This window comes from Amblyraja radiata, chromosome 7 (assembly GCF_010909765.2).
Source record: "Amblyraja radiata isolate CabotCenter1 chromosome 7, sAmbRad1.1.pri, whole genome shotgun sequence".
NCBI classification, from domain to species: Eukaryota; Metazoa; Chordata; class Chondrichthyes; order Rajiformes; family Rajidae; genus Amblyraja; species Amblyraja radiata.
Window position 1 is genome coordinate 30,358,636 of NC_045962.1, and position 26,786 is coordinate 30,385,421.

General features: G+C 41.5%; 1 protein-coding gene and 1 long non-coding RNA gene across 6 annotated transcripts in view; both read right to left on the minus strand.

Annotated features, from left to right (window-relative positions):
- kalrn (kalirin RhoGEF kinase) overlaps positions 1 to 26,786 on the minus strand; it is a 612,442-nt gene that overhangs the window by 143,372 nt on the left and 442,284 nt on the right. For all 5 annotated transcript variants that reach the window (XM_033024025.1, XM_033024026.1, XM_033024024.1 and 2 more), the window contains exon 34: positions 17,046 to 17,292. In XM_033024025.1, the coding sequence (XP_032879916.1) occupies positions 17,046 to 17,292 (247 nt within the window). The remainder of the gene's footprint in view (positions 1 to 17,045; positions 17,293 to 26,786) is intronic.
- Positions 1,900 to 16,150, minus strand: LOC116975223. Its single transcript, XR_004412566.1, has 3 exons — positions 15,906 to 16,150; positions 4,578 to 4,580; positions 1,900 to 1,909 (listed from the first exon to the last, which is right to left on the minus strand). It is a non-coding gene; the product is annotated as an uncharacterized LOC116975223 (long non-coding RNA).

The following is a 26,786-nucleotide window of genomic DNA, read 5'->3' on the forward strand; positions in this document are numbered from 1 at the left end:
CTGCAGTTTCTATAGTTGTGGCCATAGCATTTTAATTTAACAGTGGGATCTCTCAGTCAGAGTTACTGTAGTCACAGCAAGGTTCTGCCACCTGGGGAGGTATTGTATTTAAGACAGGAGATACAGTCAGATCAGAGTTCCTGCAATAAGGAAGGTTGAATTAATCATTCACCATCAATGACGGCAGGTGACCATTGAGATGGAGATTGCAGGCAGTTCACTGGGAGTCATACCTCATTGTCACATTGGCTAATTGATTACAGGCCTGTCCTGAATATACATCGGATTTAGCTTGTAGCACGGAGGGCCAGAGAGAAAGGAAGGTGGCCATTGTTACATTAGGCAAACATAAAGTGCTGGAGGAATTCAATGGGTCAGGCAATGCCCATGGAAGAAATGGACGCAATGTTTTGGATTGATGTGATAAAAAGGAAATGCAGTTGCTTTTTTATACAAAGATAGGTACAAAGTGCTGCAGCAACTCAGCGGGTCAGGCAGCATATCCGGTGATGTTTTTCGGGTCACAACCCTAATTTAGACTGACTGTTGGGGGGCGGGGAACTGGAAGCAAGAAGAAACCAGGACAAATCAGGGCCGGCAACAGATGTCCTCAATCATGGTGATTCCCTGACAGTTCAATTGTTGGCTAGGGATGGTGTGATCCCAAGAGGGATACATTGTTGTGAACTGTTGAACTAGTTAACCAACTTTTACTGGAGAAACTCAGTGGGTACGACAGCATCTATGGAGCGAAGGAAATAGGCAACGTTTCGGGCCAAAATCCTTCTTCAGCTCGAAACGTTGCCTATTTCCTTCGCTCCATAGATGCTGCCGCACCCGCTGAGTTTCTCCAGCACTTTTGTCTACCTTCGATTTTCCAGCATCTGCAGTTCCTTCTTAAACAACCAACTTTTACTATAGGAATGGAGGTATGAGATGAGGGAGTTCAAGGGGAGGGGGAAGAGTTTTGGATCTGGACTTCAGACTGCTCTCTGACTGTTACATTAAGATTGCTGTAATCTCTCTACCTTAAGTGAAGGTATCTCACTACATAATATGGACATCCCGAGGAATGGGAAGGTGCTATGAAATGTAGGTATTTGTCTTATACTGTGAATGACTTTGAGAGATTATGATTCCGTTTAGTTTAGTTTAGAGATACAGTGCGGAAACAGGCTCTTCGGGCCACCGAGTCCGCGCCGACCAGCGATCCGTGCACAGTACCACTATCCTACACACTAGGGACAATTTACAATTATACCAAGCCAATTAACCTACAACCTGTACGTCTTTGGAATGTGGGGAGAAACCGGAGATCCCAGAGAAAATCCATGCAGGTCACGGGGAGACGCATAAACTCCATACAGACTGTAACCGCAGTCAGGATTGAACCTGGGTCTCTGGCCCTGTAAAGGCCCTGTTCCACTGTACAAGTTAATTCAAGAGTTCTCCCGAGTTTTCCCCTGATTCGAACTTGGAGAATGTACGTAGCGGGTATGTAGGAGCTTGTGGATGTCTCGTAGCGGCTCGTAATGCTAATGGCATGTACTCGGGAAACGCAGTAACTCGTGAAGTTTTTTCAACACTATGAAAAATGTCCAAGAGTAAAAAATACTCGTGATAAACTTACCATGAGATTTTTTTTTAAACTCGGGAGAGCTCTTGGGTAAACTCGCATCGTGGGACAGGGGATTTAGGCAACAATTCTACTGCTGCACCACTGTGCTGCCTCAAACCATGTTGCCCAACTCCCTCTAGTGGTTGGATGACAGCATGAAAATGAAAGTTTCTCTCAGAGAAATTTTGGCTTGGATTTGGTATGATGCTGTTATAATGGCAAACGGACAGACTTACATGATGGGTCCACAACCTTTTTCTTGGAATATTAGTAAGCGCTGGACTTTGTGTCCTATTGATACTCTTACAATACACAACTAATCTGAAGAACAGTGGGAATCGTAAGAATTTGTTCCTCATGGTTTGGGGAAATTGCAGGAAGAAACCTGTTCTCCAAAATTAAGTTAAATGATGCAATTTGTTTAAAATACATATTTTTCATGCTATGCTAAAAAACCTATTACTTGATTCACAATCTACCTATATTTTAGGCTACAAACTCCATCCCCTGCACATTCCATATTTACTATGCTAAATGGTAAGTAGCTATTACCACTTTTGTTTTGAGTGAATCTAAACATAGAACACAGAAAAGGTTGCACAGAAACAGACCCTGTGGCCCACAATGTCTGTGCTGAGCATGATGCCAAGACAAACTCTTATTTGCCTGCACATCATCCATATTTCTCTATTCCCTGCATATCCATATGCCTATCCAAAAAGTATTAAGAACTTGGCTGTGTACTTCTGATTTTAATAAATCATGGATGTAGCAAGTTAGACATAGCAGAAATTGAGTGAATGATTTTACAAACAAAAAACATTAAACAAATGTACACATCGATAATGAGCAATTTAATTAGCCCTGCTAAAATAAATTAAATTGCTTAAGAATTTTAAAGAATACATCTTATATTTCAGAATAAATAATTACCTCATTTTAAACTCAAATTATCAAATAAATAATTACATCATTTTAAACTCAAATAAGAATTTTAAAATCAGCAACAGATTCCACGTTCTGTTTCTAAAAGATAACCTCCATGCTTTTCAGTTTCTTGAGAATGTGAATAGTTAAAGATACACCATTCCAACCTTGAACTAAATACTTCCAGTACTCTCTTGCAAATGCACTGTGTAATAAGACAGGAAACATTTAGCAGTATTTATGACAGTTACTGATGGATTCTGAGCCAAAGAAGGAGCAAACTTGAATGTTAGTTTAAAGCTGGTCAAAGGGCTAAATTTTAAAGGACGAATTTAAAGTTTTAGTAAAAGGTAGACAAAAATTCTGGAGAAACTCAGCGGGTGAGGCAGCATCTATGGAGAGAAGGAATAGGCGACGTTTCGGGTCGAGACCCTTCTTCAGTTTTAGTATAGTTCAGTTTATTATTGTCAAAGAAAAGACTACACACGATTATAGTCAAGCCACCCACAGAGAACAAAGGATAAACCACATTTAGTGCAAGATAATGTCCAATAAAGTCTGATTAAAGATAGTTCAGAGGTCTCCAAAGAGATAGATGGGAGGTCAGGACTGTATTCTAGCTAATGAAAGGAGTCAATATCGTAGTTCAGGGCATGAATTAGAGATGATGGGAAAGGTATAGATAAAAGCAATGGTATACAGTAAAGTGTGTAAGTGTGTGTGTATGCGTGCGTGCATGTGTGTGTCCGTATTTGTGAGGGGGGAGGGGGGGGGTGGGCGGGGTGTGGGCAGGAATATACAAGAGATTAGAATTAGGGAACAGAGAGCCATTGAAGTGCTGAAGGGTTGCACGGTTGAGGAAGAAAGGGAGAAGGGCACTAAAAGATATAAAGATGACCTGTCACACATCAAATCCTATTGACTCAATGGGTCTATAAATCCCAACAGGATACATGACTCCTGAACATCTGGACATAAATGAAGTGCACGCACTTTCCAATCATCACCAAACTAAACAACATTGTACTTTTACTGCAATTCACGCTTCTCCTGGGTATCTAAACAAATGTATCTTTCTGTTTTAGTGCTACTCCCACGTGCATCACAGTTGAATATTGCATGAGATGATTGACCACTCTTGAAATTGCACAATATATAACTAAATGAAACACTGGTTTCAGAGCATGTGTTGCCTACAGCACCGGATCATTTTCCAACACAATAGGAATTAAAGAGTTTAAGTATATATAGAGAGCAATAAAAGATGATGTAGAGAACTCTGATTTTTATTAAACAAATTTTGGAACCTATTGCATTGAACATTTAATAGAACAGGGACTTGAGGATGCATACATCACCCACCGTAGAATATTTATCATCGGGATTCAGGATTATAGCTGAATTTTGCTCAATTGAGAATTATTATCAAATAAATCAAAACTGTGAAGCATTTCCACATAATCCCCATATATTAGAACAGGACTGACCCACTGCACTGCTCCTAACAAAGGAGTCTATTGTTCAAAGGAGTCATCTTCAAAGGGCTGATTATTTCGGTATTGCAAGCTACGCAATCTATGTCCTGCAAGCCCCAGATTGACGACACTGGTAAAATCTAATTAGGATAATGGTTAAGATAGACAAAAATGCTGGAGAAACTCAGCGGGTGAGGCAGCATCTATGGAGTGAAGGAATAGGTGACGTTTCGGTTCGAGACCCTTCTTCAGACTGATAATGGTTAAATTTGTGAATTCTAGAAATATAAAAGTGTTGAGAGATGTAGGGAGAAGTGGATAGGGAATTGGAGAGCAGTAAATAGCAACTCAGAAAGCTTTTCTATATCACGATTCAAAAGGTGATATCTGAATATAAACCCTGTTCATTCTGGGTCCATTTTGGTTGGTTTTATCTGGTGACAGATAGCAAAACCAATTCTTTATTTCAACAGATTAGACTAAGTTCCGAGTCAAAAATTGACAGAAATGAGAACATGTTGTGCAATCGAGAACATAATTACGATAGAGCGATCGACTGACTTTGGGTCGCTTCAGATGACTCTGGAAATCCAACTATTTCCCGCATGAGTCCACCTCAATTTTTGCAAAATTTTACACATATTAAGTCAATCCCCATGTAGTATTCCCCAAGACCACAATAAATTGCAGAGTGTTGTGCATTAGCTCAAGCCATCAGGCAAACAAACCTTCCTTCCATTGACTCCGTCCATACTTCACGCTACCTCGATAAGGCCGCCAGCATAATCTAGGGCGAGTCTCACCCCGGTCACTCTCTCTTCTCCGGTTTCCTCCCACACTCCAAAGATGTACAGGTTTGTAGGTTAATTGGCTTCGGTAAAGATTGTAAATTATCTCTAGTGTGTAGCATAGTGCTAGTGTTCGGGGATCGCTGGACGGAGAGGACTTGGTGGGCTGAAGGGCCTATTTTCGCGCTGTATCTCTAAACTAAACTAAGGTTCTGATTCCCATCCTGATCTCTTTTAATCACCAACCAACTGGTTACTTCAATTGCAACTTCCTCCTCGCCCACCCAAACCTGGATGGCTATTGTTGGCCATACTTTACCCACATTAACGTACATGCCAGCCAACCTCATGCACCATTAGCTGCTGCTTTTCTCACTGCCATGAACTTCTGGACTAGGCCTTGAATGTAGGGAGTATATCTTTTCTGTGAATATGTGCCCCAGCTAATTAATACTATTGACATTTGGAATTCCATGCTCACAACAAAAAATGTCTTTGGCGCTGCTACTATGACCATCCAGTTCGCTCATTTCTAGGCAATTCATTTCTCAATGTGTTTAATTAAATGGTATCCCAGGTCCTTGTTTAGTAAAATAATCAAAATATATATTCCTAATGACTACAGGTATTTGGTGAGCTGTGATCAATAAAATCATACAAGTGTACTCAGAGATTTAGAAATCAATTCTCTTCATTTGAAATGATATCTAATATTTCCCATTATTTTTCGCCTTTAAAATCACATTGCGTGATATGATCTTGGCTTTTTGCTCTGAAATACCACTTACATTGTTCACATGTTTTGATTGCTTAATAGAAAAATGTGCCAGAAAAAGGAAGTTAAAATTAACAACGATAGTGCAAGTGTTACCAACGTTTTTCAATCATTCATCTGACAAAATCTATTTTTTCTCATTTTGTCTAAATCTACTCAAATGTCTTTTAAATTTTATGTGGTATTCTTAAGGGGTTCCATATCCCCCCATTCAAAATAAATAAGCTGGTGTTTAACAATATTTAAAATATTTTTCAATTTCAGTTTTGCATGTAGCTCACGCCAACTGGGTTCCAAGTCAAAGGGATTAGATGTATAAACTAAAATAACTCTTCAAGCAGAAAATGATTAGACAACAGAAATGTAACAAGAGGACATCTGCTCTTCTATTGTGAAACATTTTATTATTCAGCATGACTAATTATACAAGGGAAAAGATTTGAACAATTTGTCATAGAGCTCCAATCAAAACAAAATCCTGTCCATGAGTGTCTCTTCAGAATGAACGTGTCCATTGTAAATAAAACTCTAACATATTACAATTGACAATTTAATCCCCAAAGAAAAATAAGATCTGTTCAAAGTACAAGTCTTGAACAGATAAAATTAGATCATGGACAGGTAAGCAAGAGATAAACTATAAAAACATAACTGGTAGGGAAAAGACTAATTCCAAAAGAAATATCAAAATATATACAAAAGTCATTAGTCAATGATATTTTCTCTGCATTTAATGCTTCAGGTGATCTGACCTTGGATTCACAATCTGTTTCCAGGAAATGAGATTGAAAGTCATATCATTAAGAATACTTGCATTGAAAACAAAAGCAGCAGAGGGAAAGTGTTTGTACTTTGTGTATTGTGTAACAAGGTTATGGTGACCTAAAAAAAATCAAAATAATCAGAAAAAATACAAGAACAGATGGCTACTGCTACAGGGTTTAATAAAGTAGGGCAAGACATTTTTTTGTTGTTTAAACTAGGACACCTGGATTACCTTGTAGATCATTCTTGAAATCCATAAATCATCCAGGTGTACACTTCTGTCCTATTATTTCTTTGTGAAAGTAGGTTATTGGATAAACCTTCACTTGGACTGGACAAGTGATATTTGTTTCAGATGACAAAAACACAACTTCAACTTCATCAGAAAACCATGTTGATCAAGAGGTGTAATGGATAGTTATCTCAAATTATTGCCTACAAATTGTCTTGGACTTTACTGGACTTTATCTTGCAATGAACGTTATTCCTTTTATCCTGCATCTATGCACAGTGGATGGCATGATTGCGATCATGTATAGTCTTGCCGCTGAGTGGATAGCACGCAACAAAAAAGCTTTCCACTGTACCTCGGTACGTGACCATGAAGCAAACTAAAATAAACCTGTATTTCCCGACAATGAACACACACTTGCGTCGAAGACTCACCCCCATTTTGAGTTGCTAAATTTTGAAAAAAGGCTGGCGGGACAGGATCAAATGCTTGGTTTAATCCAGGGGTCAGCAACCTTTTTTGCATAGGGGCCAGGACCCATGTTTGTGAGCAGATGGCGATCTGCAGTTTTCACATAGCCTGCGTGTCCCGGGACTGGCTGTAGTTCCCAGATCCCTCGCGTGCCCCGGGACCGGCTGCAGTTCCCAGATCCCTCGCGTCCCCGGGACCGGCTGTAGCGCCCAGGTCGCCTGCGAGCTCCGGGACTGGCTGTAGTTCCCAGATCCCTCGCGTGCCCCGGGACTGGCTGTAGTTCCCAGATCCCTCGCGTCCCCGGGCCCGGCTGCTGTTCCCAGTTCCCTCGCATGCCCGGGACTGGCTGTAGCACCCAGGTCGCCTGCCCCGGGACTAGCTGCAATTCCCAGGTCGCCTGCCCCGGGTCGAGCTGCAGTTCCCGGGTCGCCAGCGAGCCCTGGGTCCAGCTGCAGTTACGCTGTCCGGTCCCGGCGGCTGCTCGTAGCCACCCGAGCTACTGATAAGTTCCTGGCATAATCCCCGACCCCCTCCTTCTCAACGCTCCTGCCCTCCCCGCAACTTTACCCCTGGCGGCCCAGCTGTGCTGAACCGGGCCAGACTCCCAACACGCTGTGGAAAGAACTTTCCCCCCACCAGCGGTGCTGTCCTTTTACAGCCACTGTACTGAGGGTTAGCCAAGTCTATCTTTCTTGGCTAACAATCTAATCTTCAGCCTCCAAGACACAGGTAAATTTTCGGGCCTTATTTTAGGGAAAAAAACTGCTTCTTCATTGCCGGGACCAAACTAAACTATACTCAACCGAATAAGGTTCTCTTAGAGGGATGGATAGGGTAAAAGCACAGTCTTTTACCCAAGGTAGCGGATTCAAAACCAAGAGGACATAGGTTTAAGGTGAGAGAATGAAGAATTCATAACAACATGAGAGACAATTTTTTCACACAGAGGATGATGGGTATATGGAACGAGCTGCCAGAGTAGGTAGCTGCGGCAGATACTATAACAGTATTTAAAAGACACTTGGACAGGTATATGGATAGAAAAGGTGTAGATTGATTTATGCATGAGAACCAATCATAGTAGAATAGCATCACTAACCCCACCCTACTGTACGATTTATACTAACACCAACTTCCTACCATGGTCAGTATTGGAAGCGGTCACGATGTTCTAACAACTAACAACCTGCTGTACCGCTATAATATGAATACTGATTAAAGATGATCTTGAACTTCAGATTGTATTCTTTGGCTATTTACATGGTGTCAGTCAACTTGGAGTAACCCACTGCGACCGTCTATCAGGTTATATTTCTGTTTATCAGTTTTGTTTCTTGCTTTACTATGGCTCAATCTTGCAGAAAGCCTGCACAGCCGTCAATACTTGCTTGCTGTGAAGGAGCCACGAACTTACGCTCCACCACTACAGTTCCAGCCGCGTCCACCAGTTCCAGCATGTCCCGTACCCCTCCACGACCGGCGGCTATGACTAACCACAAAAACACCTCTCCTGCATGCTCCCCCTGTCGGTCACCACGGGTGTCCCCTGCTGCTTTCTCCCTTCCGGGTTCACCACCTCCCTTTAATCTTTCTGGCAAAGGGGGCGAGGGCTTGGTCCATACGCTTTCAGGCCGTATTAGTAGACCGCCTGATAGATATGGCGACTATGTTTAAATTCTTACGACATGTGTGCTTACCATATTCACTCTTTACGGGGAAGGATGTAGATTGGTTTATGCATGAGAACCAATCATAGTGGAATAGCATCACTAACCCCACCTTACTGTACGATTTATACTAACACCCACTTCCTACACTGGTCAGTCTTGGAAGCGGTCACGATGTTCTAACAACCTGCTGTACCGCTATAGTTTGAATACTGATTAAAGATGATCTTGAACTTCAGATTGTATTCTTTGGTTATTTACAAAAGGTTTAGAGGAATATGGACCAAAGATGGGCAGGTGGAACTAGTGTAGATGGGGCATCTTGGTCGGCATGGATGAGTTGAGCGGTAGGGCCTGTTTCCGTGCTGTGTAACTATGACTATGAGATTTGTCAGGTTTATGGTCGTTAGCCAATCTGCCCCCACGTACAACCCAACCTCAAACCCAAATACTATCCAGCTGCTTTTGAGGCCTGGGACCACAGATGCATGTGAGGCTTTGGGTGGTCTATAATGTTCAGGCTTGAAACATTCTTATATATCCCCTTTTACCATCTACGAGGAGGAGGTGAGGAGCACCTTCAGGGGACTTAAGAGGAATAAAGCCCCCAGCCCAGATAACATCAGCCCCTCCGTTCTCCACCACTGCGCTGCGGAACTGGCTGGGGTTTTTACCAACATCTTCAACACCTCCCTCTGTCAAAGCTCAGTACCCAACTGCTTCAAAGAATCTATTATCATCCCGGTTCCCAAGACCAAGACCATCTCCAGCCTCAATGACTACAGACCCATTGCCTTGACATCGGCAGTCATGAAATCATTTGAGCGCATCATACTCAATCACCTGAAAACTGTCACCACCCCACTCATGGACCCATACCAATTTGCATACAGAGCCAACAGGTCAGTTGAGGACACCGTCAACTTAGGAACTCATCACATTCTGAACCACCTGGAGTCCGCAAACACATATGCCCGCATCCTGTTCATGGATTTCAGCTCGGCATTCAATACAATAAACCCGGCCATACTGTTCAATAAATTACTGGACATGAACATTGACCCATGCATCTGTTACTGGATTCACAGCTTTCTCTGGAACAGGAAACAGAGGGTGAGGATCAACAATAATACATCCTCCCCTCTGTTCCTCAGTACAGGCACACCCCAAGGCTGTGTTCTCTCACCCTGGCTTTTCTCCCTTTACACAAACCAGCTCATATCCCACCACAGCTCTGTCAACTTGTACAAGTACGCGGACGACTCAACCATCATAGGATTCATCACCAACAACCAAGAAACTGAATACCGTGCACAGGTCAACCAAGCAGTGACCTGGTGCACAGACCATGATCTCTTACTCAACTCATCAAAAACAAAAGAACTCATCATCGACCTAAGACGCCAGCCATCCCCCAAAACTCCTGTGCTCATTAAAGGTGAATCCATCTTCATCACTGACACTTTCAAACTCCTTGGAACCCACATCAGCAACAACCTCAAATGGAGGACAAACGCAGACCACATCTACGGAAAAGCCCAGCAAAGACTTTTCCATCTCCGACAGCTAAGGAAGTTCAGAGTAAGGTCTCATCTCATGCTCCGCTTCTATACAGCCATCATCGAAAGCATCCTCACTTCATCCATCACAGTCTGGTTCGGCAGTCTCGACTCACTCTCCCGGAAGAAATTACAGCGCATCATAAACAGAGCATCCAAAATTATTGGCTTACCCCTACCATCCCTTGAATCACTTTACCACAAACGGACACTTCACAAAGCCCGCAAGATCATCTCTGACCCCACTCACCCTGCACACTATGCCTTTCAGCTACTGCCCTCTGGGAGGCGTTACAGGTCAATTGCCTCCAAAACAAACCGCTTCAAAAACAGTTTCATTCCCACTGCAATTAACTTTTTAAACTCTGTACGGTGAGGAAATACGAATAAGCATGGCCCTTATGTATTATGAAATGTGTCTGTTTGTATGTATATCTATGTTACAAGTTTAATGTTTGATGAAATGTTGGAACCTGTACTGAGCTGTACTGAAAACAAATTCCACCAGCCTGGCTGTGTGGTCATTAAAATACAATACAATACAAAAATACAATACAATCACTGCTGGACGGCCATCTTATGGATCGCACCCCATCCCTAGGTCCAATTCCTCATCCACCTATACTGCCATCATCTTCCTCCACACAATTGCAGCTCATTGCTTGCTTAGGAGGGTTTTAGTACCCATAGAAGCGGTTCTATTATAGACACCAAACTGAGGTATTTTCCCCAATTGCAGTTGTGAAGAGACACAGTTTAAAAACATGGTGAAAAAATACTCATAAGCACCTTTAATCGAATAAACATTCTGGATGCAATTCACAAGAGAAAAAAAATTGGGAAGAAATGAACTGCCATTAAGTAGGAGGAGAAAATAAAGAGGAAGATATTGCAAGCAAGATGTTCATTGTACCTGCACCTCTCTGTACCTGTGCATGTGACAATAAACTTGCTTAGAATTGAAAGACCAGTAAATGAAAAGCAGCAGAGAGTGAAGGAGATCGCAGAGATTGGCCAGAACTATGGAGATACACTTAAATTTTATAAATAGAATCATTGAGGGGCGGCAGAAACAAACTGTTGGGGGAGGCTTTAGGAAATGACAGCTGGGGCTGGATAATTTAAAGTTTACCAGTATAAAGTTACTGGAGAAGCCTAGATTTGATTAAATGAAGCGATGGTTAAGGTAACTGGAAAGCACAATACTCATGCAAAGGTCATACATTCAGGAAGATGGGAAATATTCAACACCAGTGTGGAAAGGAGAGTAAGTGATAAGTATCTGAAATGACACGAAAGAAAATTAATGTTGATTTGTAATCATGCATATATTCTTTCCGTTGACTGGAGAGCTGCAACAAAAAAGCATTTCACTGTATCTCGCTACAGGTGACACTAAACAAAACTAAACTTTAACCACAAATAATTGGGAATCTTGTCGAGACACCTTATTTGAGATAAACAATAGAATAATACCTTTTATTTTCCTCATTATCTTTTACATCAATGATTCTCTGCACATTCATTGGTGCAAGTACACTTCTTTCCTGCATTCTACCACCACTGCACCTTATCTCAGTTTCCAATTCTCTCTTGTTTGTTGCCATGTACTTTGCATAGTTTACCTAGGTATGTTACAATACTTACCTTCAGCGGCGCTGCAGTTCGGCCACTGGTCGTGTGCACGATTTTGGCGCCTTTGAGGGGGGGGGGGGTTTAAACGCGGTTTTCTCCTACCTTGTCCTGGATTATATTTTGTTGGAGTGCAAGCTTTTGCTGAAGAATTGTTCCGACAGCTGTTCTGTGTATTTTTTTTTTTTTTAAATCGCCCGACAAGTTCAGTGCTGGAGTATTTTAAAATCAGCTTCTAAAGCCGTCAACGCCGACAACGGGGACGGATTTCACGTACGGGACAGGTAAAGGAAAGCCGTTTATTTTATGTATAAAAGTGCTCCTTAAGATGCCTTTAATTCACATTTTACATTGCGAAACGGTGATTTTTTCCCCATACGAACCGGCAGTATTTTTCCTGCCGATATGGGGTTTAAATTCACCACAACCGCATCGTTCCAAATGATCGCGTTCCAGAAATACCCACTCGTAAGATGATTTAAATGGCCATTAATTTACAGGTATTAAACATTAAATTCCTTCCATTTGGCCTATAAATCCATGACAATGAGATTTAAAAATTATGTTATATTGTGAATTCTTGTGTGAATGTTATTTGGACACTTTAATTTCCAATAATCCTGGCTATTTAAAAATGTTAATCTATTCTTAAGAAATTGATAGATGTTTAGATCTAGTAATTGAATTTTGTAATTAGCTACAATTAGGTAACTAACTAATTATATGCTTTAATTTCAAGTCATCCAAGTAAGATTGTTTCATATTTGTTTCAGAATGCTTCAATCTATAATAACTGAAAATTTATTTCAGTTCTCTTAATTTTTAAGAAAGTTATGGGCTTTTGACTGACCTCAATCACAGCTTATGAGTTAAGTCAATGGAAAAGCAATAGGGAACAAGATGCTAATTTCCGAGTATGAAAATGGCCATAACCTTTTTAATACGGAAGATATGAAAGTGAATTAGGTGTCAAAACGTCTTTTTATGCTTTATCTGATGGGATAAATTACAGACTTGATTTTTAAAATCTCAAAATTTTGTAACATTGCTAGTTTACCCATGTCATTTATTCTAATCCTGATTTCACCATGCCACATCTTGCTCACAAACAGTTCTATCATCACAGATACATCCTCTCAAGTCCTTAAAAGTATGACACCAACTCGTTTTTCTTGCTGAGAAAGGTCACACATAGCAGGAAGCTGTGACTGCCGGAGGTGTGAATTAACAAGGTCACTTCATGCGTCACGCTCTTTTGTCTTCTCATGGTCATCACTCCCCGCACACTCCTCGCATGGCAATCTGCTGTCGTGTTCAGCTACATAATAATTCTCAGTGGCACTCGTTTGTTTCGAAAATGTTCCAATATCAAATCCTAGAGGGCATCGCTTAAAGTTAGAGGGGCAAAGTTTAAAGGAGATGAGTGGGGAAAGTTTTTTTTACACAGAGGGTAGTGGGTGCCTGGAATGTGCTGCCATGGGTTGTGGTCGAGATGGATACGGTAGTGCCATTTAAAAGGCTTTTGAATAGGCACAGGGATATGCAGGGAATGGAGGGATATGGAACATGCACAGGCAGGTAAGAGTTAGTCTGAGCATCATGTCCGGTATGGACATTGTGGGCCGAAGCTCCTGTTCCTGTGCTGGACTGTTCTATGTTATCACTGGTGCTTGAAAAAGACTCAGCCAGCCTTCTTGAAAATGCATCACCTGACCTGACCCTTGCGAAGCCCAATTTAGAGGCTGATTCAGCATCAACATTAGTGCAAAGGCCCGAATGGGAGGTCTTCATATGATGAATTATCAACCAAAATGGATAGGATAGGTTCAGAGGGATATGGGTCACATGCAGGCATCGAAAGAGTGTAGATGGAGCATGTTGGTCGGCATGGGCAAGTTGGTTCGAAGGTCCTGTTTCCACATTGTATAACTCTATGACTCTATAATGGTGTGGAAGGCAGGACAGGGGGATATATTTCTCGAGGGAGTTGGTTCATTGTGAGAGGAAGATCACAAGCTGCAGAGTACTCAGGTGGCCGGGCTGCCAATGAGGATTGTTAGATAAACAACTGCAAGGGCTTGGTGCACTGGGCATCTTACCAACAGGTAGAAATGTGCTATTTTGAGAACACAAACAATACTGTAAGTATTGCTTCAGGATGAGCGGTGCAAGTTTTAACTCCCAGTGTGTAGGGGTGTTGGCATCTGTCCAATTGGGTGTGCATGTCACCATAATACCAGGACTTTTTGTGCTTTAAAAAAAAACCGTCTTTATCGGAAACTAAAGTTCTTTGGGTAAATAGTTAGCAGAGTAAAACAGATCTATTAGTGGATCACAAAAGAGAATTAATTTAAAGACAAGAAAATCCAAAATATCGGAAGACAGGCAGACTATAAACCACAGATAAACACAAAGTGCTGGAGTAACTCTGGGTCAGGCAGCATCTCTGGAGAAAAAGGATGGGTGACGTTTCGGGTCAGGACCCTTCTGAAGAAGGGTATAAACTACCCTTTGGCAAACTATCTTTGGCATAAACTAACATCTGCATTACTTTGTTTCTAAACAATAAACCACATTTAGTTTTAAGGTTATACAGTGAGTTTCTGGAACAAGCTGCCAGAGGTGGCGGTGGAGGCAGATAGGATAGCAGCAGTTAAGAGGCTTTTAGATAGCAGGGAGTGCATTGACATGGATCACATGCAGGCAGAGGAGTGTAGTTTAACTTTCCATGATGTTTAGCATGGAAATTGCAGGCAATTATGTGTATCTTCCAGAATGCAGACAAGATTGATCATAATAATTATACGGGAGTTTCTGGGAAAATCATTAGAATCACTTCTAATTTAATTTTTAATTTAATTTAATTTTAATTTTAATTTTATTATTTATTTTGAACAGAATAAAAGAATAAAAAGCAAGTGTGAAACAGCATACAAAAAACAAAACAAGAATATTTATAAAGTGTCATAAACAATATCTATAAATAAATGAAATCGTATGTGTCCGAAAAGGAGCAGGAAGAAGCCAAAGCTTATTAATTCCCACCCCTTATTCAACTGCTTGTAATTATCTTATACAAATTTAGCAGCTATATGTACACCATATGTACACCAGCCACTATATGCACACCAAATTATTTACATTTATACACTAATCAAATATTTACAAAGCCATACAAAAAAGAAAAAAAGAAAAAGAAAAGAAAAACCCCTCATATACTAGACAGTATCTTAGTCATATATATAACCCATCACTCTATAATCACCCTTCCCAATACAATCAGTATAGCAAATATCCCACTCACAATCACCTATCCTCATCCCAATATCCTTTTAAACAAGTGTTTTTATACATATTTTTAAACTGAATTATGCTTGTGCTAAGTTTTATCTCCTGTTCCAGACCATTCCACAAATTCACACCACAGATTGCTATGCACATACTAATGCATCTTCAATTAGAAAGGTGCAGTTTAATCAAGAGCAGTCAATATGTATTTGATAAGAGAAAGTCATGTCTAACTAACTTGATAGAATCTGGACTAAAGAGACACAGAGTGCTGGAACGCTCAGCGGATCAGGCAGCTTCCCTGGAGAACATGGATAGGTGATGTTTTGGGTCAAGACCCTTTTTCAGCCTCAGAAAAAACAGAGTTTTCAGACCCAGAGTTGATGTTGTAATAGCCCCTGTCTCAACTACCTCCTCTAGCGGCTCGTTCCATACACCCACCATCTTCTGTCTGTAAAAGTTACCCTTCACTTTCTTATTAAATCTTTCCCCTCCCACCTTAAACCTATGTCCTCTTGTTCTTGATTCCCCTCCTCTGAATAAAAGACTTTGTGCATTCACCCTATCTGTCCCCCTTATTATTTTATACACCTTGATAAGATCACCCCTCATCATACTGCGCTCCAAGGACGTCTTTGCTATTGAGGCAAACTAACTTACCCATTACTGATTATTAATTTATCGTGTTTGTGCTTGTTGTATATTTACGTGTGTGTTATTGCGTTAGTGGACTTCTAAAGCTGCATCATGTAAAAATTTAATTGTTCTGTTGCCAGTACACATGATAATTAAACAGTCATTTTTTCTTCATGGATTTTCAGGCAAACAGTGCCGGCAGTCAATGGCAATGGCATTTACACTTGACATTGTACTCTGTCACCATGTTTTATCTGCAGCACATAAGAGATCTGCAATTACTTGTATATCGAAATATAGAAAATAGGTGCAGGAGTAGGCCATTTGGCGCTTCAAACCTGCATCGTCATTCATTGTGATCATGGCTGATCATCCACAATCAGTAAACCGTGCCTGCCTTCTCCCCATATCCCTTGATTCCGCTAGCCTCTAGAGCTCTATCTAACCCTCTTATAAATTCATCCAGTAGATTGGCCTCCACTGCCTTCTGTGGCAGAGAATTCCACAAATTCACAACTCTCTGGGTGAAAACATTTTTTTCTCATCTCAGTTTTATATGGCCTCCCCTTTATTCTTAGACTGTGGCCCCTGGTCCTGAACTCCCCCCTCATTGGGAAAATGTTTCCTGCATCTAGCTTGTCCAGTCCTTTTATAAGTTTCTATAAGATTCCCTCATCCTTCTAGATTCTAGTGAATACAAGCCCACTTTCCAATCTTTCCTCATATGACAGTCCCGCCATTCCAGGGATTAACCTTGTGAACCTACGCTGCACTGCCTCAATAGCAAAGACGTCCTTCCTCAAATTAAGAGACCAAAACTGCACAAAATACTCCAGATGTGGTCTCACTAGGGTCATGTACAAATGCAGAATGACCTATTCACTCCTATACTCAAATCCTCTTGTTATGAAGGCTAACATGCCATTAGTTTTCTTCACTGCCTGCTGAACCTGCACCAAGCCAAATTATTAGCATTTCCTCTCAAAAGGACAGGTCAATATCAAGATGTTCTTACAGAATCGTGAATCTTTAGGACATTGTGATGGGTCAAATCCCAATCAAAACACTTCAAATAAAATCCTGCTTATTTTAGAAGAGACTATTATAGTAATATGAAATGAAATCCTTCACATAAATCCAAACTAGATAGTCTTCAACCATTCAATCCTGATGTTACTCTGGACCCCACAATAAAGAAAGCATTATAATTACCTTTTCCAGATGGGAAGAAACATTCCATCTCCACACTGCTGCGGGAATGCGAGATACAGAGGGTGCTACTGGGAACTAATCCTTCCAGCGGAGGGCTTCTGTCAGTTGTACGTACCAAGCACCAGCCTGGTCTTTCACTCGGTCTCTCCAACAGCTCAACTGTCTGCCCTGTTTGGATGTTGAGCTCACTGCTATTGTTTGCAATGAAGTCTTGTAGCACCACGGTTAACTCACAACCTCCGGAAAGCTGTTGGGAGAAGAGAAGTAGGTATTTGAACTAGGATAACTTAAAGTCCTGTTATAAAAGTTTTCAAAAGATCACTGTTTTTCATAAAGTCATACCGTCATATAGTGTGGAGACAGGCCCTTTGGTCCAACTTACCCATACTTACCAACATGCCCATCCACACTAGTATCACATGCCTTCATTTGGCTCATATCCATCTAAACGTATCCTATCCATGTACCTGGCCAAATGTTTTTTAAACGTTGTAATAGCACCTGCCTCAACTACCTCCTCCAGTGGCTCATTCCATCTACCTACCATCCTCAGGTTCCCCCCTCACCTTAAGCCTATGTCCTCTGGTTCTTGATTGTATTTATTTGATTCTTTCTCAAAGATATAGGAACAAAATCACCTCTGAGTTGCAAAATGAACTGGGTACAGATCACTGTTCTTTCATCATCAGTTAAAATTGCGGCATTCCTGACTCAAAGCACCACAGTGATCTTTGCATCACATAGTCTCTGGCAGTCAAAAGGCCAACAAGTTGAAGGTCACAATTCTCTTCTCAAAGATAACCCGCACATGGAAATAAAAGTGCTGGCTTTGAGAATGAATACATCAAATTGTATTATTTGCTGGTTCCAACTACTTTAAGAGAAACTGCTGGAATCTGGAGGTAGAAATTCAAACCGCTGGAGGAACTCATTGGACCGAGCAGCATCTGTGGAGGGAAAGGAATTATTTGATGTTTAGGGTGGAGACCCTATGATGTCGCCAATTTTTAGTTCCCACCCAACAGATGCAGCTCGGTACACTCTGTTCCTCCAGCATCTCTCCAATTAATTCAATATGGTCTGGGCCATTCTCCCATTTGGTTTTTACTTTCAATGAATTTGGGCTTCTCTAAAACTCTGCTCCAAGTATCCTCATCCGCAGTAAGTCCCTTCCCTTTATCATCCCAGTGTCTATGGACCTATCCTGGCTTATGACCAGCAGTCCCTTGATTTTAAATTTCTAAAGCTCTAAACCCCTCCATAGTCCTCATTATTTTCTGTCTGATCCCTTTTGGACAAGGCTCCACATTTTCCATGAGTGTCAGTAGGATACTTCTGTGCCTTTCTTTTCTGTAAACATGGGAGTGAATGCTGTGCTCGGTCTAAACTTCTGTCTCCTAACAACAAAAGGATCAAATTACACACTGCAGAGAACATTCAATTATAATTCCATCAACAGGATCGGGCAACACATTCCAAACAAGTATTTGGCTGTGCTCTGTCCTCCCATCTGACTATCAGGAAAGTAGCCCAGTACTCTTGTGCTGCAAATGGACATCGACATATCTGATCAAGCATAACAGATGTCAAAGACAAAAAAAACATATGACAACCCTTCTTATATCAGAAGACAAAGGTTTTATCACCCTTCTACCTAACATAATCACACAGTCAGGAAAACCTGCAATGACTTATCGAGAACCTGGTTGGCTGTCCCAATGGTCCTAGTGCCACCAGTGTATAAAATCTTAAGGGGAATAGATAGTATGAATTCATACTCGGGTCCTTTACCCAGAGTAGAAGAATCAAGAACCAGAAGACACAGGTTTAAGATGAGGGGGAAACATGGAATAGGAATCTGAGGGGGGACGTTTTCCACACAGATGGTGGGTATATGGAAGGAGCTGCCAAAGGAAGTAGTTGAGGCAGGTACTAAAATAACATTTAAAAGGCATTTGGACAGGTACGTGGATAGGATAGATTTAGAGGAATGTGGGGCAAAAAGGCAGGCATATGGGACTAATGTAGGTGGTTAATTGTGGCCGACATGGGCAACTTTGGGCTAAAGTGCCTGTTTCTATGCTGTATGACTCTAAGATTATATGATCGTACAGTAGTTAGTTCCGTGTTGTGCAAAGGCATAGAGCAGTGATACTGCGCTATGTAATATAGTACTATCCACGTCTATTGTGGAATAATACTTAGGGCCTAGTAGGAGGGGCAGCTTCTGATGAGATTTCAGGGGATGTTTATTGAAGGACCTGGGCCAATGTTGGAAGTGACAGTGCTGGTTCCAAAAGGTGAAGTAAGGCAAGTAGACCAAGTATCAGTGGTGGAAAATTTAGCGTCCTAAGACCATAAGAATTGTAATGGCAAAGGAAGCGGATAAAATCATTCTGAGGTAAAAAAACAATCATCTGGGGTTGGGCCAATTTCAATGGGGTGAGATCAGATCTGGGGTTGGGTGATTTGAACTGAAAACTTGGCAGGCAAAAAACTATAAGTGAACCCAGGAGAGCCATTTAAGGTTCTATATTTCATTCACAGTCCAGCTTTTTTCCACATGAGGAAGAGAATTGCAAAACTTAAAGTCATGGCTCCTTGGCTGAACAAAAAGAGAGTAAAATATTACAAAACAAAGAAGCTTATGACTGTTGCTAACATGTGGAACCTGGATAAATATAGTATGTTTGGATTAAGTAAAAACATTTTTAAAAGGCTCATAGACTAAAATTGGAGTAGTTCAGCGGATTAGGCAGTATCACTGGAGGACATGATAGGCGACGTTTCGGGTCCCATCTGAAGAAAGATCCTGACCCGAAATGTCCCCTATCCATGTTCTCCAGAGATGGTGCCTGACTCGCTGATTTACTCCAGCACTTTGTGTATCTTTTTGTAAACCAGCATCTGCAGTTCCTTGTTTCTTAATTAAAACATAAGAGAGGCAAAGAGAGAATTTGAGTAAAGACTAGCAACAAATGTTACAGAGAATCCAACAATATTCTTCAACAGAAACAAGGAACTGCAAAATGCTTGTTTACAGAAAGAAGCACAAAGTGCTTGAATAACTCAACATCTCTGGAAGACATGGATAAGCAACGTTTTGAGCCAGGGCCCTTCTTCACAATATTCTTGTGGCATCTGAACAGGAAAAGCGTTGCAAGTGGAGAAGTGGGCCTTATCAAAGACCAACCAGGAATTCATGGAGGCAGTGGGAACGGCCGAGATACTGAATGAGTACTTTATGATAAGAAACAAATACTGCTGGAATCTCAGCAGAAGCAAGCACAGTTGAGATTCAGGATAGACTAAAATTGGATTAAGACAGTGATAGCTGCACTTATAGTGGATTAATCAACTGGTCTAGATGGGTTGCATCTTAGGTTGCTGGGGAAAGAGAGGAGACCATGACATAATTTTCTAGGAGTGGTGGCAAAGACTGAAACTGGCAAATGGATGTTAGATCCTTGTTCCGAAGAGGATATAGGAATAATCACAATGACTGCAGATCAGTCCCGAATAAGTAAAGAGAGAATTTAATGGAGATCTGTTTGAGGGTGAATTGATTTGTTAAAGACAAATTGTATAATTTAATTTAGAGATACAACCTGGAAACAAGCCAGTCAGCCCAGCTAGTCCACACCGACCATCACCTGTTCACAATAGTTCTATGTCATCCCACTTTCGCAGCCACGCCCTACACAAAAGTCAATTTACAAAAGTCAATTAACCTACAAACCCGGACGTTTTTGGAAACTAGCAACACCTAGTGGAATCCCAAGCGGTCACAGAAACAATGTGCAAACTCCACACAGACGGCACCGGGGGTCAGGATCAAACCCAAGTCTCTGGTGCTGTGAAGCAGCAGTTCTAATAGCTGCGTCACTGTGCTACCCTTAATCATATCATACTCCATAACGGCTTTTGATAAAGGAATTTAGTTGATACGGTCTACTGACTTGCAAAAGCTTTTGATAAAGTGTTGTATTACATGTTTTTCCTCAAGAACGAAGGTCATGGAAGAAAGGCAATGTACAGTATGAGTAGAGCCAAATGTCCACCAAAATTACAACAAACTTCAACCAAACAAACACAGACTACAGACACAAAATACTGGAGTAACTCAGCGGGTCAGGCAACAACTTTGGAGAAGAGGAATAGGTGATGTTTCAGGTCGAGACCCTTCTTCAGACTGAGAGTCAGGGGCAAGGGTAACGAGAGATGTAGATGGTACTTAGGACAAATGAATGGAAGATAAGCAGAAAGCAACGATAATCAAGGAAATGTGGAGCCCACAATGGTCCATTGTAGGCTGTGGGAGAGGTGATAACATTTGATAATACAGACAGTGGGACTTAACAGGACGTCACTCATTTGTCCTATGTACCGTCTATATCTCTCGTTGCCCTTTCCCCTGACACTCAGTCTGAAGAAGGGTCTCAACCCAAAGCGTCACCTATTGTTTTTCTCCAGAGATGCTGTCTGACCCGCTGAATTACTCCAGCTTTTTGCTTTTTCCATGTCTTCCATTTAAACCAGCCCCTCCATAAATACAGACTACACAATTGACTGAAGTTTCTATTTCATTGAGCCATGAAAAAATATGATGCTTTTTAAAATAGGCTTTGAGTTTAAAAAAATATTTGATGAATTAGTCACCGGGGCTTAAACAGGATGCAATTGTAATTTAACAACCTGATTTTTCTCGGATTCCCTGCTGTCTGGCTGTCCATAAGAGTTAAAACTCTATAGAGACAAGACAATTAGGGATCCACCAAGTCTGGATTCAACCCAAAGACTTTGGAAATATTAATGGTTATTTTTTGTTGCTGGAGTGCAACCCAATCATCAATGCTTCAATATTATAACAAACACAGAACGACATATTGGTCAAAACATGAAAGAGGATGACCTTCCCTTGAGCGGACAGTGGACTAATTCGCTGTCGCAGGAACAAGATGGAACCATTTTCAAAGACTCGCAACAAGATTAAGAAAAAGATCATACAATGAAAAATGGAGGGATATTGCATCAATCAAATTGGCACATGCATGTTTTTGGAATTACAAAATAAAACAACTACAGGGTAAACTTTAGTGACTTCAAAGGAAGCTGCAGACTGGATTGATTCATTGTTTACTGAGGAACTGACTACTTCTGAATGAGTTATGTTCAAAATCCTTCACAGTTAATGAGAACTGTAGAATGTGACATATAAAGTTGGAAGGCAGCTTGCAAGGGAAACCTACAGATCAAGGTGATTGCCTGTACAATTGGGGGTATGTTCGTGAGTATTGGAATGAGTTGTGTTCAGTATGGGAGTTACAGAGATGTATATCTGAGTTGAAGTTACAGCTAGAATTAAAGATTAACGCTGTGTAAAGTCATTATAGTGAAGGTGATATTAGTGCACAGTATTTTGTTTTATTTCGTATTATCTTTAGTAGTTTCTTGTAATATTTGATATAATGTGTAGTGCATTATTTTGTTTGCTCAGTCTGAATAAACATTCAAAGGAGTTCTAGGCTGTATAGCCCTGTAAGCCTTGACTAGTTCACTCCAATTAGGAATCAGATGTAGGAGACAACCACCTAAGGTGGAATAGACAGCAAACTGGTACATTATAATAACCAGACAAGATTAGTGAAAGACTGTTTTTGAGATCAGAGTTGAGTTCCCTGGCGGTTGATACTGGGGCAATAAGTTTTCTTGATGTGTAACAAGGAACTGTAGATGCTGGTTTAAACCGAAGATAGACACAAAAAGCTGGAGTAACTCCGCGGCTCAGGCAGCATCTCTGGAGTGAAGTACGTTTCGGTTGGAGACCGTTCTTCAGACTGGTTAGGGATAAGGGAAACGAGAGATATAGACGGTGATGTGCAGAGATAAAGAACAATGAATGAATGATATGCAAAAAAGTTATGATGATAAAGGAAACAGCTGTTTGTAGGGTGAAAATGAGAAGCTAGTGTGACTGGGGTTGGGGAGGGATAGAGAGAGACGGAATGCTGAGGCTACCTGAAGTGAGAGAAATCAATATTCATACCACTGGGCTGTAAGCTGCCCTATCGAAATATGAGATGCTGTTCCTTCAATTTGCATTTATCCTCACTCTGACAATGGAGGAGACCGAGGACAGAAAGGTCTGTGTAGGAATGGGAAGGAGAATTGAAGTGTCCAGCAACTGGGAGATCAGGTTGGTTCTCGTGGGCTGAGCGATGGTGTTCCGCGAAACGATTGCCCAGTTTACATTTTGATCTCAACGATGTAGAAGAGTCCACATCTTGAACAACGGATACAGTAGTTGAGGTTGGAGGAGGTGCAAGTGAACCTCTGCCTAACCTGAAACGACTATCGGGGTTCCTGGACAGAGTCGAGGGAGGAGGTATAGCGACAGGTGTTGCATCTTCTGTGGTTGCAGGGGAAGGTCCCTTTGGAGGGGGAGCAAGGGCAGAGCTGCGGGGTACTGAGGAGACACGAGTGAGTGTTTGGGTGGGAAGGGATAAGTTAACCAGAGAGTTGCGGAGGGAATGGTCTCTGCGGAAGGCGGAAAGAGTGGAGATGGGAAAATGTGGCTAGTGGTGGGAACCCGTTGGAGGTGGCGGAAATTTTGGAGAATTATGTTGTATGCGATGTCTGATGGGGTGGAAGGTAAGGACTAGGGGGACTGTTTCTGTTGCGACTAGGGGGAGGGGGAGCAAGGGCGGAGCTGCGGGGTATTGAGGAGACACGAGTGAGGGTCTCATTTATGATGGGAGAGGGGAACCCCGTTCCCTAAAGGATGAGGACATCTCGGATGTTCTAGTGTGGAACACCTCATCTTGGGAGCAGATGGGTTCTTAATATATATTAATCATTGGACTTGGGTGTACAAGGTACAATTTCCAAGTCTGGAGGTGTAGTGAACTGTGAGGACTTACAGTGCCAGAAACCCATGTTCAGTCCTGATTACAGGTGCTGTCTGCAGGCAGTTTGTACCTTCTCCAAGTGACCGCGTGGGTTTTCTCTGGATGCTCCGGTTTCCTCCCACACTCAAAGACGTACAGGTTTGTAGATTAATTGGCTTCTGTAAATTGTCCCTTGCGTGCAGGATAGTGCTAGTGCATGGGGTGCTTGCTGGTCGGCGCAGACTCGGTGGGCCGCATGGCCTGTTTCCATGCTGTATCTCCAAAGTCTAAAGTAAAAACTTCAAGGAGATGACCAGGCCTCTGACTAGGGAAATACCACAGTGATCTGTGCAAGGTCCAATGTTGTTTGTTATCCATATTTACAACTTGGATAACAATACTATTAATGTGTATAGTAAATTGGCAGATGTGGTGATATAGTGGACAGTGAGCAAGGCAATCCAAGTTTACAAAAGGATGTGAATCAACAGGTGAAGTACGCTAATGAATGGCAGATAGAATGTAACTTTGACAAGTGTGAGATGATACATTTTGGTAGGGCAGGACTTGCACAAAGAACGGTGGCCCTGGAGAGAGTTGGAGAGCAAAGAGCCCACCAGTGAAGGATTTGAAACAACATAACACTATGTTAAATTAGTTGATATTAGTTTGCAGTACTCTAATCAACATTTCATTATGTGTGCCTCATTAAGATTTGGTTATCAAATCTGATTAACATTTTTGGTTTCTTTACTCTTAATAAATAGGTTTACATTTGTTAAGTCCACGAATGTGTTAGGAGTTGATGTGCAAAAATATGAATTTGTTGATATTCTGGTTTAGTCTTTACTGAGGACACGGGACGTTCAGGATTCATCTTTACTGATCTAGAATGGGCAATGGTTTAGAGTGACAGATGGTTAGAATGGATCATAGGCAAGATCAGCTTTAAAACATTGTTTTGGAGAAGTATCTCAACCTTTTCTTGCAGAGTTGCAGAACATTTAGGTTGTGAAAGGAACAACACAAAGGATCATTTCTATCTGGGGCACGACAACACAGTTTATTTCACTTGTATGCCTCCTCTGTGTATTTACACATGGTCTCGTACAAATAAAAGGAGAAACTGTGAACTATATTTAACATCAGGATTTGAAATGTCTCACAAAATTGGCAATAAGAACAGCACCTGAATTGTAGCTTTCCTGATTGAACAAGACTGCATGCCCTGTACGGGTTTATTAAGGTCGGAAATTGTGTCAACTTGTGTGTGAATTTATCCCTCCAGTAGCTGGAGTAACCATGGCAACAGGACAAAACAGATGGGCTGCTCCTACTGGTAATACACCATATTAAGGGTTATAGCAAGAAAGATGAAGTTAAAAGCAACATATCCATTATTGTAACCCACAGTTCATTCATCGTGGAAAATAAAAAATAAAATGGTATGTTTTAGGATAACACAATTGGACGGCACGGTGGGGCAGCAGTAGAGTTGCTGCCTTACAGCGAATGCAGCGCTGGAGACTCGGGTTCATAGAAACATAGAAACATAGAAAAAAGGTGCAGGAGTAGGCCATTCGGCCCTTCGAGCCTGCACCGCCATTCAATATGATCGTGGCTGATCATCCAACTCAGTATCCTGTACCTGCCTTCTCTCCATACCCCCTGATCCCTTTAGCCACAAGGACCACATCTAACTCCCTCTTAAATATAGCCAATGAACTGGCCTCAACTACCTTCTGCGGGAGAGAATTCCAGAAATTCACCACTCTCTGTGTGAAAAAAGTTTTCCTCATCTCGGTCCTAAAAGATTTCCCCCTTATCCTTAAACTGTGACCCCTTGTTCTGGACTTCCCCAACATCGGGAACAATCTTCCTGCATCTAGCCTGTCCAACCCCTTAAGAATATTGTACGTTTCTATAAGATCCCCCCTCAATCTTCTAAATTCTAGCGAGTACAAACCGAGTCTATCCAGTCTTTCTTCAAATGAAATCCCGACTACGGGTGCTGTCTGGACGGAGTGTGTGCATTCTCCCCGTGACCTGCGTGGGTTTTCCTCGAGATCTTCGGTTTCCTCCCACACTCCAAAGACGTACAGGTTTGTAGGTTAATTGGGTTGGTAAATGTAAAAAGAAAATTGTCCCTAGTGTGTGTAGGATAGTGTTAATATGCAGGGATCGCTGGTCTGCGCGGAACCGGTGGGTTGAAGGGCCTGTTTCCGCGCTGTATCTCTAAACTAAAAACTAAACTAAACAAAGTGTGAACAAGCACATCAACAACTACTGGAGGATATAACAGGCAGCCATGAGGTACTATAGAGCAAGGGCTAGAGTGTCAAAAGCTAACACAGGAATCAGTACTTTACATGCACAGAACAGCATGTTGAAAGGTTAGACAATGCTAGATTAAGCTTATGATTCAGCCAATAATCACAAACAACTTGAATTAGAAATTCATGTGTTTAAGGGAAAGTAAATGGAAAGGCAGCTTTAATAAAACAATAGCTAGTGTTTAGCCAGAGAAGATCGATACAATATTAATGACGGAAATAGAGATAGTTTGAGTCAAGAGGTTATGTCAAGAGGTTATGTCCGCCTGAAATCCTGAAAGTGATAAGGCACGAGTTAGAAAGCCACTACCTTGTCACAAGTTGTTACTGACAATCAATATACTGCAGAGTAGTAGAAACAAAGAACAGCAGATGCTGGATTATACCAAAGATAGACACACAGTGCTGGAGTAATTCAGCAGTTCAGGCAGCATCGCTGGAGATAAAGGATAGGTGGCATTTCGGGTCAGGACCCTTCTTCAGACACTCGACCTGAAACATCACCTATCCTTTATCTCCAG